At 41.0% G+C, this 17,249-nt stretch overlaps 2 protein-coding genes across 2 annotated transcripts in view; one reads left to right on the top strand and one right to left on the bottom strand.

Moving 5' to 3' along the window:
- Positions 1-10,036, bottom strand: part of ric1 (RIC1 homolog, RAB6A GEF complex partner 1) — a 33,654-nt gene extending 23,618 nt beyond the window's left edge. Inside the window, exons 1-2 of the mRNA XM_084572357.1 lie at positions 9,260-10,036; positions 4,474-4,581 (exon numbers count right to left, since the gene is read on the bottom strand). Coding sequence (XP_084428483.1) covers positions 4,474-4,581; positions 9,260-9,400 — 249 coding nt within the window. The 5' untranslated portion in view covers positions 9,401-10,036. The remainder of the gene's footprint in view (positions 1-4,473; positions 4,582-9,259) is intronic.
- Positions 10,037-10,924: 888 nt separating this feature from the next.
- Positions 10,925-16,192, top strand: exosc2 (exosome component 2). Its single transcript, XM_084572864.1, has 9 exons — positions 10,925-11,079; positions 11,501-11,602; positions 11,726-11,771; positions 11,855-11,944; positions 12,038-12,103; positions 12,195-12,263; positions 12,611-12,787; positions 13,554-13,682; positions 14,308-16,192. The coding sequence occupies exons 1-9, from the start codon at positions 10,958-10,960 to the stop codon at positions 14,386-14,388; spliced, it is 882 nt and encodes a 293-aa protein (XP_084428990.1). The 5' UTR covers positions 10,925-10,957; the 3' UTR covers positions 14,389-16,192.
- Positions 16,193-17,249: the final 1,057 nt, after the last annotated feature.

Genomic DNA, 17,249 nt, shown 5'->3' with positions numbered 1-17,249 from the left:
CGAAACATAACAGATACTTCAAGCGCAGTTCTCAGCTTTTGTTCTGATTCAGCTTTAATTTTAGCCTCAACAATAGGGATTTATTTTTTCCTAATGTTTTCCTGGTGAAAATTGAATTGGACTGCCAACATCATAACAAGTGAGCACTAAATTTCAAAACTTAACTTTCACTATTCCAACCACTGGGTGTTGTGAGACTGAACAGGGCATGCATCTTAACCGTTGCTTCAAAGTTTATAAGTCTGCGGCTCCATACATTTCCTGTTTGAGTTATCGGAGGTAAAAAGTGTAAACCCGAGGAAAGAAGGAAAGCCAGAGCATGTTCCCAAAGGTGATGTCAAATTCGACTAAATTAAATAAAGCTGAGATAATCATCAAAGATAATAAGAGCAACAATTAAGCTGCAGCTCAAATTTAGCAAACTTCCAACTTTACTGACATTAAAGAGGATTTCCTGTTTATTTCCGCCACTGAATACTTTTCACCAGTCAAAACCAAACTCATGCTTTGTGAAGCCCAGGAATTGAGTGTGATGACTGAGCTCTGGTATTTTTAACTTCTGCACCTGCTCCCTGTTGCGTTGGACTCGGTGGGCCTGGGACAGAGCTTGACGCAGTGCTTTCGCAGACACATTCACAGCATTCATTCATGTGTACTTTGGCGTCTCTACAAGAAGTAGACACAAAAGGACGGGCCGAGACGGAGGAAGATATGGAGATAAATCTAATATGTCGCTGTTGTGTCTGTACTTCTGACTAATATACAAAAATATGTCCTTCCTGAAGGACTGCATTTCAGCCTCAAAACACTCATAAAACTATTTGATTGTAAAATATAGCCTAATTAACGTCTGCTTTACATAACTGGCCCTTGTGTATGAGGCTAATGATTCATTTTCTTTTTTTTTTTTCAGTTCAGCAGAACAGCTTAAGGACGAGAGGGGGTGTTTTGGGACAAACATGCATGTCCCTCTGCCATTTTATCTTTTGAACATCTTGCGTCCTTGAGACAATTTCCAAGTAGTGTTTACAGAGACATGTAGGATTAAAAAGGGAAATATTCTGCGTGTCGTCTATACTGAACCCTGTTTTTATTACATTTTATAGTAGCAATAAGAAGAGATATGGTGGGTACATAGGTATTTTCAGATCATGCATTGATACAAAGCACACGCGAACCAGAAGCAGGGAATTTTGTCTATGTTCGGTTTGTTTTCACGCCGTCTGCTTCTGTTGTGCGACTTGTCTGTTGTCCTGGGTTTTTCTAACGTGGCCTTTGGAATATGATTGAGTCATATGCTGACTCGGTCGCTTCACTTGTGTGAGATTACTCAACAAGACACTTCCTTCACATCGTCATCTTAATGCCAGAGCGCTCAGCAAACAATCGCAAGTAACAAGAGGAGACACCACTTCCTGCCTGTGCCACAGTGATCTCTTTCTTATAATCTATATTAAATGGACAGTAGTGTTTTGGGTGAATGCTTGAAGTAGATGAGGAGATCGGCTTAATTAGAGCTTCTTTCACACATTTCTCATCATAGGCTTTTTATTTATTTAAAATAATTATTTTAAGACAAACAGCCGGATTCTTACACCACAGCTCAAGCGTCTTTGTCTGCTTCGATGTGTTTGACGCACCAGATGCAGCGTCCGTCTGTTCGCTGTCTGAACACGCAGTGCACATCAAGATGTCAGTTCAAAACACACAGGGATCACAGACATCGACACCAGGGATCGTGTTTGATAAGAGTGATTTACATTCCATCCTGATAATAAACGGCATCGCAATCAGTCAAGGCATCAATACCCAATCAGGGGTACTTGTACCCCATGGTGCATTTCAGCAGTTTCCGCGGGGTGCATGGAAATATTAGCTGAACTAATTAAACAAAATTAAAATGTCTGCAGTGAGTCATAAAAACTGGGTAGTAGAGAAGTCTAACCAGTTATCTCAAAGCCATGACTAAATGGTCGAGGAAGACAGCTAATAGTAAGAAATAGGTGGATAAATGGTTCAAATATGTAGTTAAATATGTGGTAGATGCTCCATATAGACAGCTGGATAGATTAAAACACTGAATTAGTGATACAATAAAGCAAAAAAAAGTTTAAATATTAGATAAAACATCTAAGTACAGCTTCCACATTTTAGCACTATTTGAAAATGAATTCAAACCATATTTCAACATCAAATCAAAGTAAAACATCTGGTACATGACATGCAGTAATGACCGCTGGAGCTCATCTGACAGGCCTGTGTGGGCACGTCTGACGAAAATGTATATCATCAGGAAGATAAACTGTAAAAAGTCGTGATCTGACAGCAGGCATAACAAGCAGAGGAAAGGTATGACTAAACAAACATCAATAAGAGTGTGTGTGTGGGCTTGCACACAGGAAGAGGCTGGCGAGAACATGGATATTTCATCTCCATGGAAATGAGCACGGCATATTATTTTATTGTGGGGTTACCTCAGGCAATGATGTGATCATAGGAAAGGAGATCCTGATTACTGAAACTGAAACAATCTGGTATTATCGAGCATGCGGGCGAATTTCAGGGCTGCAACCACCTGTCAGCCGACATTGTGAATATGTTGATTTGTACTGAATGAGGCAATAAACGAGGGCGCACAGTTTTTTTGTGCGCCCAATTATGGCGACTCCCGCTTTCAGGAATGTCAAAAACTTGAAGTTGCATTCTTATTAAAAATTAAACGGGCCGCCGCTGTGACACAGTCGCTATGCGAGAGCACTCCAGCGACTTTATGGGCTCAAAACAATGAGACAGCAGGCCTATCTGGCCTATTACAGACATTTTTGTGTGATTGTTGGTTGGTGGTCAGAGGCCAGGAGTCACTCAGGAGACAAGCACTCAACACTCCTCAGAGCAGACGCTAACGGCTAACAGGGCTGCACTGCTATCCAGCGCACTTGCAAGTTATAATCAGTTTGTTTTTGTGCATACAGTCTATACTATCAAAATGAAACGACATTGATTTCATTTAAAATTACATTATTAGCGTGTGCAAACAACGCTTTGCAGATAAATGATGCTGCTTTTCCAATTTAAATGAGCATTAAAGTTAAATCATACTCAACACTGCTAATTAATGACGGAGTACAATAAACAACATGCTCCTAATTAGGTCAACACAGAATACACATTAACTCTTGCTCAATAGTGTCATTTGGCAACACGAAGTTAAAAAAATATCATATTAAAATACGTCATTATGATTAAGCTTGAATAAAAGTTTAATAGAGGAAGTTCTGTTTATTATTTAGTGGTTAATCCGAATCAACGACTCAGAAAATATAATATAGATGAAATGTTTTTGAAAAATAATCTAATTTGTTTCAGCACTGGTACATTTATACTTAAAATATACAAGAAAAATTTAGTTTTCTTCATCTCCTAAAACAACTGATATCCTTATAGACAACAGGTCACTAGTATCAAACTCACCCACAAGAATATCCTGGGAATGAGGTTCAGCGACTGATACACAAATATAACCAAATTGTGCACCAAAGAAGTTTTCTGACTACTTTGATTAAATGTAAACACGTGTGAATGATAGTACAACAACTTGTTTGGCAAAGAGCCACTGTTTCACTTTGAGTACGACAATCAGCAGCAGGACAAAGTACGATAGTACAGCGGAATCGAAACAAAGCATTCAGACATTATCTGAAAGGCCAATTTGTTCAGTAACCCTGACTGACAATTTGCTGCTATTTAGCTACTTCTACCCTTTTCTTTGATCCTCTTCCACAGTCACCTTTGTCCAACATCCCCTGTATTTCGCAACATGTACAGGTAAGTTCATCATAGCTAGTTTATCTTTTAGTTTTTCTGTTGACCGCTGAAGCCTCACTGGCATCTGCTGAAACAGCTGCCAGCAGCACACCTACAAATACTAGCATATACGCCTGAAGCACCACATCTAGAGTTTAAATTGTTTTGTAAATGGCCACTCTACTCCTGACAGCAGTATACCTGGAGCTACTTGTGGCCTTCTGCAAGACAACAACCTGAGGTGATGACTCCGCAAGTCAAAACATGTACAGCTTCAGGTTTCAAACGTAGACATGCCTTTTCTTAAAAGTGTGAAACCGTTTCTCAAAAATTCCTAGGAAAGGAAGCTTGTTATGAAACCACTTTTATTTTAATTGAGCTAGCAATCTTGCTTGTGTGACCGTAGGAAGTTCATGATAGGTTTCTCCACCAATATACATTAGTTACAGTGTGTGGAGGGGGAATATAGTCATGAATTTATATAGACCCGACAGCTTAACATGCTGCAAAATTAAGCAAGGGTGCAATAATTGTGGATTTTAACTTTTTCTTCTCATGGCTCACATATTATTTTGGTATGTGGTACTAATAGGACACGATAAAAGATGAGGACTGATCACCCAAACTGCAAGTAAGACAGGACAAGACCCAATACAGTGGTGTACTTACCGCCACGGCTATCATGGAGTCGTCTGGTTTCCATTCTGCCTTCTGGTAGAAGCCAAACTGAGCTGCCGCCTTTGCAGATTCAATATAGCTGACTATCAGAACGCTGGGCTGTGGATGGGGAAACAAGGACACGGGGAAAGAAAGTGAGCACTTAAAAGTTCTGCAGGTCACAAAAACCTGACTGCCTCCTAACGTAAGCATTTCACTTTCATTAAAACTTAATATGGCAGCCCAAAAACAAATGGCAGAAGCACTTCAATCAAGTAGGAGTGATGGGTAATCAAAATGCCAAAACACCAGCGGTGCATTAAGAGGAAAGTGCACTGGGGTCTGAATGCAAGTGTGGCATTATGGCTGCAGCCTCAGTGATCGTTCTGGTAAAGAAAGGCCACTATAACCCACTTTGTGACAGTTATTATTTACAGTGACTTGCAGCGATCATTTATTCTTGTCAACCAGTGCACTGGAGAGAGACTTGTTGCTATTGATTTTTCCCTAAAATGTTGGATCTTTGGCAAAGAAGCAAGACAGATTTGATTTGCAACTCTCTGCCAAAAAAATGGGATGACTATATAACCCCTGACTGCTGCCAGACTTCATAAAAATATATTTCAACCGTGCAAACAAAAGCATGTTCAGGCTATTGTGTAATGCAGTACATTACAGATACAGATTAACTTGTGTATAGGCGTAGACTTTGACCTTCTCTGTCTATTACTGTTTATTTGCAGACCGACATAAGACGTGTATGAAATGTGCAACCAATAAATCAGAAAGAAGGTCTGATAATGACGTCATAAAAGTAAAAAAAATGAAGTGAAGCCTCGTTTTTGAGTCATTCATGGGAAAGATAACCGACAGAAACAATTTATGGTTCATTCATAAAACTGTATGTATAGTATTAACAGGACAGATCACAACTAAAGATGTGGAATGTAAATGGAACTAAAAATAGAACAGCTAATAGATGCGCAACCACTCTGGTGACCTCTTTTTGATTCCACTGAACCTCCGTCATTCCAGACACATCAGTAGGAAGTGAAACTGCATTTTCAGAAGTACACAGTGACCTTGCAGCTTTTCGTTGAAGGCAGCCAATTCTGCTTTCCGCGAAGCATAACCAGGGCTGTGCGCTACAGAAAATGTAGGACACACTGTATGGCTATGGACAGGTAACAAAAGCAGGGAAACGTCTCAGGTAATTCCAGCCATGCAACGTTTATCCCGGTACCTCGTGGTCACGGTAATCGGAGAGTGGTGTTTTAGCCATTTCTGCCCTGCAGTGTCCCTTTTGTGGAATTAAAATTTAATCGTGCCAATGATACCCACACTGGCAAGGAAACAGAAAACTCTCTCCTGGTCTGGAGTTGTTCTTATTTTGTCTCTATATTGTCTCTTTGCTGTAATGAAATGAAAGAAAGGCATCTTGTGAATTCTCTGGATAGTTATACACTTGGGAAATATCTCATAATAGGGACAATGATCTTCTAAAGATCATTTAATTTACTGACCGGCATAATAAAAGCTACGTACAACCTATATGCCTTCCATAAAAGATAAACCACTAAGCTCTGTCTCTGCAACTGCACAAAATGTTACCTATACCAGCAACTGTCTACTCTTTGTTTCCCTGGTCACTGCCCTCTCTGTTAATATTCCCTCCATTGTGTTTCTGCAATTAAGCACTGTCCGTTGGCTGATCTGATCCGTCAGTGCAACGCAAACACAAATGTGTCAGATTTAACTGGAAAGCGCAAAAGGAATGATCAACAAAATCCATTTTAATAACAGAAGTTTTGTGAACTCGTCCATCTGTAATTTGGCTGGTGTGCTGCCCAACGACACGGAGCGGTGAAAAGAAAAATAAGGCCTTGAAAGGCTTTAGTTTGCAAGACAACATCCAAAATAAATAATCAGTACACGCTGTTCTCGCTGGGCTAAAACTGAAATGGCTTGCAGAGTAGCAGCGACTGACATGAGCTAATGTTGTTTCTTTTCCACTGCAATTTCCCATGCACAACCACAATTACATAGAGTTTGTTGGTGTATGTGAAGGAATCCCATGGGGAACATGAATGATTGCGCACACAATTACTTTTAATCATATGCGGACGTAACGCACAACGCCGATCATTTTCGTGAAGCAGCCCGAGCCAAGATTGAAGCTCTGCACACATATATACAGTTGTGGCAGCATGACAGAACAGCACAACAACAGGGCTAAGCTACTGTGCTACACGGATTAGTAATAGCACCTCGAGTGAACTGAGCTCGGGCTGCACTGACTGAGGCTGAGGGTAGGTGGGTTCAAAGAGAGCACACATGGTGTTCAAATGATAGCTGAGAAGTGCACAGTGAAAATGTGAGGGTAAAAGGCAGGTTTATAAGCGCACTGCTTCAGAAAATAACCTGAAAAACGTGATGAAGTGTGTATGAGAGGAAACATGCAGGAGAATGCAAGAGATAAGAACCCAGATGTGGAGAGTATTTAGTTGCACTGCAAAGCAGCTTGATTCTCGCGAGACGGTTGGACTCTCCATCTTACCACGATTCAAGCTTTGTGCGTGTGGCTGATCCACAGAGGTGTGGGTCAATCAGCCTCCAGTGAGAAACTATTTGCAGCTTTCTGAGCAAAAATCATCCTTACAAAGACTCGCCAACCTGCATGCTAACTACTAAGCTAGCTAGACTCACTGTTCTGTTGTGACTGTGATAAACAACTGGTTTGTCACGTGCCAAATATCTTTTTGAAAGTGTCTGCCACCTCCTGCTTCCTGGAACAACGTTACACAGAAGCTGCTAACCTTACTTACGCTTTAAGAAATGAATAAAGAGTAAACAGTCTTAACAAAATCCTCTATAACCAAGTGTGCAGAGTTGGGCGAGGTAGTGAAATGAGGCAACATAATGGACTTAACAGATGTGAAAGGTGCGTGTCAAGAGGAAGACGTTATCCCATCTACAAGGGTGAGACGTTCCTTTTCCTGGATGCTTCCCTCATTGATTCTCAAGAGAGAGTCAGGCAAAGCCCATAAGAAAGGGGGGAAACAACGCGAGGTCGCATCCTGTATGGGCCTCAGGAAATTAGCAGTGGCCCGGATCCATTGTTGCTGCAACTCAATAATATACAAACTGTGCAGAGCATAGATTGTTATAAACAGTGCACTCAGTGGCAGGTTATCAAAACTCAAATGGCCCTTCTGAATGTCACCTCTGACAGTTATTCCAAACAGACGAGGGCAGGAGAACAGAAATCATAGCTCTGTATTTGGATTTTTTTTTCTCTTTTTATGTCTGGGATGGGTCCAAGTCATCCAGGTCATGGTATATAGAAAAAAACAAAGCCGAAAGAAAGGCAACTGGGTTTGTTTCTTTGTTTCTTTTTTGGATCTACTACAGAACCGGTTCTGATACTGGAAGAGCTGGGGTGGAGAAACACTTCATGAGCCATTCAGCATTTCCACAGATTTGTTGAACTATTCGTTAACCAGATACAGGAGCGCCCTGGCAGCACATTGTATGAAATCCAGACAGAACTTTTTTTTGGCAAGTTAATATGTTTTGTGATCAAATAATCAAACGATGAAAAAACACGACTCTGTACATATCCTGTTCTGAACTGTTATTAAATTACTGAAAAATATTGCTTGCTCTAAAAATATTGCTTGCTCTAACAACACCTCCCGGCATACACATGTTTTTTTTTTTATTACTATTATTTGGATTTCTCTCATGGAAAAGACTTCCACTGAGTCCTCAGTTTCTTTGACAAATTACTGACCTACAGTACTTCCATTCATTTCTGTAATTTGTTCCCCCCCCCCCCCCAAGTCAGACCTTAAATGTCACATCGCCTGTTACACAATGAGTCTAGCCATCTGGCCATCTATGCTTATAACATTACCCTGCCTGCACCAAACATCACTGGTCCCCTTGGCTCATCAAGACCAGCAAATTCAGTCGGCAGAATTCGGCAGTCCCCTCAGAAAAGGGAGAATTCGTCAGGAGAGGCCATCACCCAAACTGAGGCAATTCTGAGAAAAGCAGCTTTATTGAGTGTGAACTGTCCCTATTAGAATCTAAGGAGAACAATTTATCTGTTGACACGGTTGTTTATGTTTATCACTTAACTGTGCCTGGCTGAAATATCTTTACTCAGTGGTGAGAAAAAAAAACACGCCACAACATGGGGTTGTTTTGAACACTACTAAAAACACCATGCTGATGATAATCTTAGAAACTGAGAGCAGGTGTGTCAGGGTGAAAAAACGGTGTAACTGAGAGGTACAGCCTGTCCTTCGCCCCATCTACAGCATTCATAACGTGAAGTAAGTTCAGTTGCTGTGGTTGAGAGAACACCGCGTTTGTTATCGATGAAGTGAGGACTGACAGGAAGGACGTAAACTCAGCACCGTTCAAATACAACGCATACCGGCTGTGAAAGGTGCATGTGGCCGGATACACTCAAACGGTAACGGTGCGTAACCACGTCACCTGTCACCTGTGTGACGGTGGAAGCGAGTGCCAACACATCAAAGTGAACATACATTTGCGTCGCTTGGGCTACTACCCATGTTTGTTTGTTGACCATAATTTTAACAAAAGTGAACGGCAGATTGCAACACATGCGCTAAAAATAAAACAATGTATATGTTGGTGAAACAGGTTCAATAGCTCACACTAGGCGCTAATCTATGCTTAACTGAAAGTAGCACTACGCTGATTGTTTGTGTCGGGACAGCTGAGTTCACGGTCCGAAGCCTCGGTTGGTTGTGACTCAACTTACCCGGCTGAACCAGATGCTGAGCTGCGTCTCTGACAGGAGGGCGAAGTAAAACCTCTGAGAGCTGGGCTGGACGTGGAACGGCTCCTCTTCACTCCTCAGCGGACAAAGCAGCCTCCGGGGCCAGCCGGTGAGAAAATACATGACGGCAAACTCAGTCTCGGCACTCCAAACAGTGCCGCAATGCCAAGTCGTCGGTGCCCCGTAATCCTCCTTAAGTAGTATTTTTACCTAAAGGGGCTCATGAGCGGCTGTTTTTTTGTGGGGGGAAAAAACTACAGGTATTTACAGTCCAGCCTTAGCACTGGTCAGGCTATCAATCCACGGATGCCATGCAGAAAGGTCCGGGCAGCCGACGGAGCTACGCGGCTAGCCCCGGGCTAGCTTCGGCTGTCCAACTTGGAAGCTAACGAGCAGTCCGAGGCAACGGCGGTGCAACCGAAAACAAAAGCAACCACATAAGCAGCGTCACCACACAGCACCGAACAGCGCGTCGCCGCGGACAGACGGGTCGATTAACTTTTAACTCCCGGTGCCGTATCAATTCTTCCCGTGGCTGGACGGGCGGTGTTTAATAACGGCAAAGCGTCCAGTTTTCACTCCACTGTGCCTCACAGTCGCCATCTTTACAAGAGTCTGCCTGAGTCAACGCTGATTGGCCACGACGGAGAAGTTTGCACCGTGTTGACATCAGACGTCACCTCTCCGTTATGTGAATGTTGTCGCGAGGAAGGCAACGCGGCTCGACGGCGACATCTAGTGGCGTAAATGTAAAATGTCTCCACCAGAAACAATGGATGTTTACCTCCGGTTGATTCACTCAAGTACAGACATAAAGTGATTTGTTACTGGTAAATGAAAACTACACGAACACACACATTTTGTACCATGTACAAAAATGTACCAGTCCCGTGGCAAGCAACTCGTCTCATTGCTATATCCTATTCTTTACCGAAGAAAAAGTCATAGATTTAAGTTGCTTGATTCAGACAAGCTCATCTCATAGCAGGCGAACCCTTAAGTGGTTTAATACTCTCACTCTGGAGCCATTGAACCCCTAAAACTTGACAAAATTCACGCATGATATCAAGATATTACGTGATAACGTGAAACGTATGACGTCTTAACGTGATAGCCTACTGATCATTTTTTTGTTTTGTTTTTTTGGCAGCAATTATGCAATGCGTCTGTCCACAGCTTTTAACCAAACCAAAACCCTGCGTGGACATGAACTTATATGAAACATGTAAGATAAGATTTATATATTTTTTTTGTGTGTGTTACATCACTTAACATGCATTTTATTATGACACTAATGTCAGTTTGCAGCACAATAAAACAATATGGAGGGATATGATTATATTTATTCAAGAAAGTCTTCAGTTGGCAATAATAATAACAAACTTGGTGGGAAAAATAAATCAAGAGATGATAATAATAGAATTTGAGGAACTCACAGTGCCAGCGAAGAAGAAGAAGATGTAGAACAAGAACAAGAACAAGAACAACGTCAGGCTCATCAATTCTATGTATTTCGTCTTTATGTTTTGTTTCTTTCATGCTACTAACTAACTAGTTAGCTCGGGGAAAACAAAAATTCAGACTCAACCTCCAGTAGGTGGCGGTAAAACCTCTTAACTCGCTTAAAGTTGCGCGGAAACCGACGACGAGAAGAAGAAGAAGAAGAAAAAAACAAGCAGCATGGCCGCAGACATGAGATTACCGACGCTCCACAAAACGGTGTCGTTATCAGGTTCTGCTTTCAGCCGAAGAGATCTAGTCGTCCCAGGAGATGTTATCACTTCAGACACCGGTTTCATGAGGTCGGTAACGGGTTTGTTGGAGAGCTAAATACAACAGAAGAGCACGTTAATCTTTGGTACTGAGGATTTGACTTGCAAAATTGATAACAGAAAGGCTGCTGAAGCTGGATCTCTTGAAAGTGTGACTTTTACTTTTTTTTTGTCTGATTGTGCTCAGACAATAGTAGTAATAACTTACCTGGTGATCATTTCATGAAGTAGTAATAAACCTAGCCTGTGTGATCTCCCATCAACCATACATTTGGTGAATCCTCCACTTTATGGCATTACTCAATATCTAATGTAAGTTTGGTTGTGAACAGGAACAACATTTAATCCATTAAAATAGTGGCAGTGTTGTCTGTAACCTCTGATCTTTTTACTTCCTGTTTCCCTCTTTATCTGTATTATTCTAAAGTCCTATGTTCCTTTTCCCCCACAGGGGTCATGGTACCTATGTTGATGACGAAAAGCTGACAGCTTCAGTTGCTGGGGAGGTACAGAGGGTAGACAAACTCATCTGCGTCAGACCACTAAAGACAAGGTGAGTGACTGAAGTGAAGCTCTTGATATTTCATACTGAAGTGGGCCTGTTCACTGTTTTTACTGGGTTTATGTACTGTCGCTTTTTTGAGAAATTATGTAATTACAATTTCATTTACTGCAGATTTAATGGCGAGGTTGGAGATGTCGTGGTTGGCCGAATTACAGAGGTACGACACTCTCTCATTTTTATAATAATATGTCAAAACCTTTTGATCAGTAACATTTTTTTAAAATTTTTCTTTATGTGTAGGTACAACAGAAACGGTGGAAGGTGGAGACCAACTCCCGGTTGGACTCTGTCCTCTTGTTGTCCTCTGTCAATCTGCCTGGAGGTGAACTGGTAAGACGATGGGGAATAAACAGATTCACTGGCAGAGGTCTTTGTATTACATTGTGGGCTTAACTTGCCAACCTTTTTTATTTTGTCTTTTAGAGGAGAAGATCAGCAGAAGATGAGCTCACCATGAGAGAGTACCTTCAGGAGGGCGATCTCATCAGTGTAACTAAGAATTTATTGTAATCTCCCATTGGTCAATCCATCTCCTTGTTCCCAACATAATGTCTGTGTTTTGCTTTTCCTGTGGTTTTAGGCTGAGGTACAGTCTGTCTTCTCAGACGGAGCCCTCTCACTTCACACCCGCAGTTTAAAATATGGAAAAGTAAGTTATGTCTTTAAGAGTAATTTATATTTAAGTGAGTCACTGTCACAAAATACTAGACAGGTAGTGACCGATCTGGCATTTATCTTTCACCTGTGATTACTGACTACTTTTTTTTTTCTGTAAGATGCAACAATACCACAATAGACTTAGCCAATGTTTTAAACTATTACTCAATCCTATCTAGTATATGAAGGACATAATTCCAGTTATTTTGCTCCTGTACGTGAACACTTGCAGTTTCACATTACAAAATGTAACTTTAAAAGGTAGTAAATATTGTTTTTAAAATGACTGACAGTCCTCCTTTAACCTAACATCCAGTTTCTCTTTCCTCTGACTGTCAGCTGGGTCAAGGAGTGCTGGTGCAGCTTTCCCCTTCTCTGATCAAGAGGCAGAAAACACATTTCCACAACTTGCCATGTGGTGCATCCCTTATCCTCGGGAATAACGGCTTTGTGTGGTTGTATCCAACACCGGGGCAACAGGAGGAGGAAGCTGGGGGCTTCTACACCAGTCTGGAGGTAGGAATAGAAATATCATTAAAATCTTCAGTTTGTTTGAGAAATGGTCTTGGTCTTGTTTAGGTGCCATTGACATACAATAGCTAAGTATTCTACAGAGATGAAATAATTGGTTTTATGCATTTTCATTTATTGCATCCAAATTCAATGGTATTTCTGGACGTTTTTCTTCATGCTCTTTGCTTTAGCATGTTGCAAATGGAACAAAACAGTGGACCCTATATTAAAGTGCCAAGTCTCAGCTTTAAGTACTACTTACTGATATAAATATATTTAACCCGCTGCACATTTCCAAAAAGATGTCATGTGTGGTTGAACTGACAGAAGCAGGATGAGTGCCAAGGTATGCAGAAACATTCTCGCTCACAGCTCATTAAACATTTTATCGTTCAGAACGAGCATCGTAACCGCACTGCCAATGCAACCAAATTTTCCCTCGAGGTGTAATATTCTAGAGTCGGTCAACTGATCTCAATCCAGTTTCGCTGCATTCCTCTTGCTGGAGACTAAAGGCAAAGAGACCGCACATCACTGTTAAAGTTAGACTGAGTTAAAAACGTCAGTCATTGACGGGATTTTGTCCACAAAATATTAAATGATTTAGTTTAACTACTCCGTTTGCTCCTGTTGACGTACTTCTCTTCAAGTCAGTGAAGAATCCACAATTTTATTTCAAGTTCATGTGCTGAAGAGCATATACCGTGTATATATACTGTCCTGGGGTGGTAGTTTGAACATATTTGTTTGTGCATCTCTGTCCTCTCAGCCCGTTAGCCTGTCAGATCGTGAGGTGATTTCCCGCCTGAGAAACTGCCTCCTGGCTTTGGCTGCACACAAGGTCCTGCTGTACGACACCAGCGTCCTCTATTGCTACGAATCCTCGCTTCAGCACCAGGTAGGGTAGCCCTCGGGTAGAATTTAATACTCCGCAGTTGTTTTGAACTAATTGGACCGTACCATGATTTACTGTGCCATCTGGTGGCCATATTGGAAAATCCACAGCTCCTGGGCAACACCAGTGGAAAACGCAGTTTGCAGTTTTTACTCTGCTGTTCTTGCAGCGTGGAACAGACAGGGTTGATTTTTATTCTCTTTATGGGTAGGAAATAGATGACTTGATCACTTACGCTTCTCATAAATCTGTTCTCTAATATCAACATACGCAATCAATAGCTCACATGCAATTATCATTCTGCTAACACATTTACAGGGAACTTTCTTTCCGATTAGATTAGCTTTAGCCCAGTTTATTTAAATGGTTGCAGTGCAGTCTAATCTTAAGATGCGACCTATTTAAAGACTTTGTTTCTTACTTCTCAGAGTAACCAGAAACTCAGAATATGTATACTTTGAATACTTAGATCATTCAATGCAAGTAAAACATAATTTTGTGGTTTCTTTTAGTGTAGACATTATTTTTTTTTTGTTAAATATTTTTCAAAAGCATCAATAAAATGTATGCGGTTGTTTTTCAGTGCAAACAGATCTATAATTCCTTATGCTTTATGCTGTCTCTGCAGGTCAAGGACATCTTGAAACCTGAGGTGACGGAGGAGATTGTGATGTTGACGCAACAGAAGCTGCTGGAACAGGAAGGTTAAAGAGCTCAAAATCGCATCGTGCAGCTATGCGGCCTGACCGGGGACCACCTATCTGAAGACTGAAATGGCATTTTTCGAAGATACTTCCAAGTCAGCTGCGCAGTTGAAAAGTTGTCCTGGTCACCATTGTTTGACTGAACAGAGCAGCTGTTCTTACGTTTTACTGAAGTTTAGTGGAACACTTTTGATAACCCGTGAAAAAAGAATGTATGCAATAAATTTTCTGTAATTTCTTTGCATTTTCACTACCTCTCTTGTGTGGTCTGTATTTCTGGAAGAAAAAAAAAGAAAAAAAGGCATCTGAAGATGTTTATAAGAACAAAAAGATCCCCAGTCATCCTGGGCATGGTATATTGAAAATAAAGCTGAAACAAAGGAAAATGGACATTCTTAAGAAAATATTGCGCTACCAATCCAGTTGGTTTTTTTGTTTTAGTTTGGACCATCTGTGGTCAGTTCACACTTACAGGATATAGGATGTTGTTCAGATAAACCTGTGTGGTATATTCTTTTTCACTTTCTCTATCTGCTCCACACTCAAGGTGTGAAACTTTGTGAACAGCCTGATAAATTGTGTCTAAATCCACCTATTCTGCTCGGGGAGGCGTTTTCCAATTTTGCATGGCTGGCTTCCTTTGCTCCTCTTGCAAACCACCAGGCTTCTCTGACAAAAATGCATGCATTGGTGTTTTCTAATGAGTGTCCCTTGTCCTTCAGGTGCACGTGGGCGGCTGAGCCATGCATTTGTGAAGGAGTTGTTTTATTCCCCCACCGTACAGGTCTCTGCGTTCTTCACTGCACTGAACTGCATAAATGACATTGTTCTTGTCCAGTGCTTTTGTCTGGGGGCTTGAAGTCCACAGCTGTAATAGTAATAAAGATAAATGACTATGGATCTTTGGCTAAAAGAAAAAAGATCCATTTACTATTAAACTGTAGCTAAACAACCTTTTTTTTTTTTTTCAAAATCGCTCGCCTGTCATTACTGTCAGTGTCCATAATTCAAAGGTGAAACACTTAATTCCATCAAAGTTTACTGTTTAGCAGACCAGAGATCAAAACCCTGAGCTTTCACTTAATTATAGGTTCAGTAAAATCCCCCAGGATTTACAAGTGGAATAATTCCTTTACAATAAAAGCTGTAAAAGTATATTCTGGTGTGAATGTTTATCATGGATGGTGAAAAGCAATATTCCTCTGAGGTCAATAATTTGAATACTTTGAATATGCCCCAAGGATGTTATCAGAACAAAGAAGCAAATGAAAATGATAGATTTTGGAGTACGCCGAGCAGAAGGAATAATTGCAATATGTTGGAAAAATGCCACCATCCCTTGGAATATGGAAAAGAGAGCTGATGACATGCATTTGGCTGGAGAGGTTGACATACTGTATATTATTAAGAGAAAACAGAAAGGGACCGTTTGTGTTTGAGGCTCATTTATGTCTTACTTGGCCAACGAAACCTTCACCGTGGACTGAACCGACTGGCTGTGGATGTATTGATCTTTTACTTTAAATTTACTATTAACATAATATTGTCGTAGCCATTTGACTGCTGCACCCAGAGTTCAAGATCGGCCGCTATCGGAGGTTCTTTGTCCTTACAGCAGCATGAAATCTACTTAATCGTCTAGTCCTTCTGTGCAGTAACATTTGGTGTATCTTACAATTGCAATATCCCCCAGGTATCTCAGGAAATCTAATTATCATTCTGTGCAATATCTGTTTTTCTGAAGATCAATACCTCTGTTGGAGCCGTCACTATTCATGGTATTCAATCGTCCATCGTGTATATTTAAATTCCACTGCTTGAGCGTTGTGTGTTTATGTTCACTTTATTTTTGCACCGTCTTGCCCTGTTGCTACAACACCTACATTTCCCCTTGTAACATCGGTAAAGTCTTATCTTTAGTTTCTTAGTCTGTGAGATTTGTACTTGTATTCTCCACAAATTGGTCAAGAGTAGAGTGCACCTTGGAGTCCGGCCATGAAGCCCTTTAAAGTTTATTCAGCGCACGTCTTATAGTTACCACTGAAGAACTCTGGTCTTGCAGTTGCACCAGAGTTTTTCTTAGTCATTCTTCCGCAGCCAGGCAGGTTTGCATTTGTTCCATAAGTTTTAAACTTCCATATAAAGCTCCCAGTGGTTTCTCTTGGAATGTTATTTTTTCTTATACCCAAGGCAGTTCAGGTGTGATGAAATAATCCTCTCCTCTCTCAGATTTTGTTTAAGCTCCTTTGTCTTTCCCGTGATTGCAACTCACCTTGAATACCTTCATGTGCGGGGTTTTATATACTGTACACATCACAGCTGTAGCAAATGAAGGATCATTATAGATCCTTATATGTTACCAGACCTTATTTCTGTCATAAAATACAATCGATTACTCACCCATATTACTTTTGGTGTCAATTGGACATCCGCGTATATCAATATAGAGGGAGGGACTAGGGCACCGAAACGCAGCCTCTAAATAAGGCATTATCTGCCGCGAAACACGTTTAACCATCATAAACAAAGTCGTCGTTCACAACTTCAGAATCGGAAAAATATTCAGCCATGTTGCAAAAAAATAGTAGTAGCAAATTACAGGTAAACAAGCGTGCGCGTGGCGCTCAGAGATGACATCATCCAGGTCAGAGGTTAGTAGGTCAATCTACAGACCCCAGATGATGATAACAGGTAACTCCGGACTAAACGGGGAATAGCACTACTGTATCATAACATAATATTGGTGAAATGAACGAGTTTCGCAGCAGATAATGCGTTATTTAGAGGCTGCGTTTCAGTGCCCCATTCACTCCCACTATATGGAGATACGCAGATCTAAATATCGTCCGAACGACTCCAAATAACA

Source organism: Chelon labrosus, assembly GCF_963514085.1.
Source record: "Chelon labrosus genome assembly, chromosome: 22".
Classification (NCBI taxonomy): domain Eukaryota; kingdom Metazoa; phylum Chordata; class Actinopteri; order Mugiliformes; family Mugilidae; genus Chelon; species Chelon labrosus.
The sequence above is the reverse complement of the archived record's forward strand: the minus strand, read 5'-3'. Positions and strand labels throughout refer to the sequence as shown.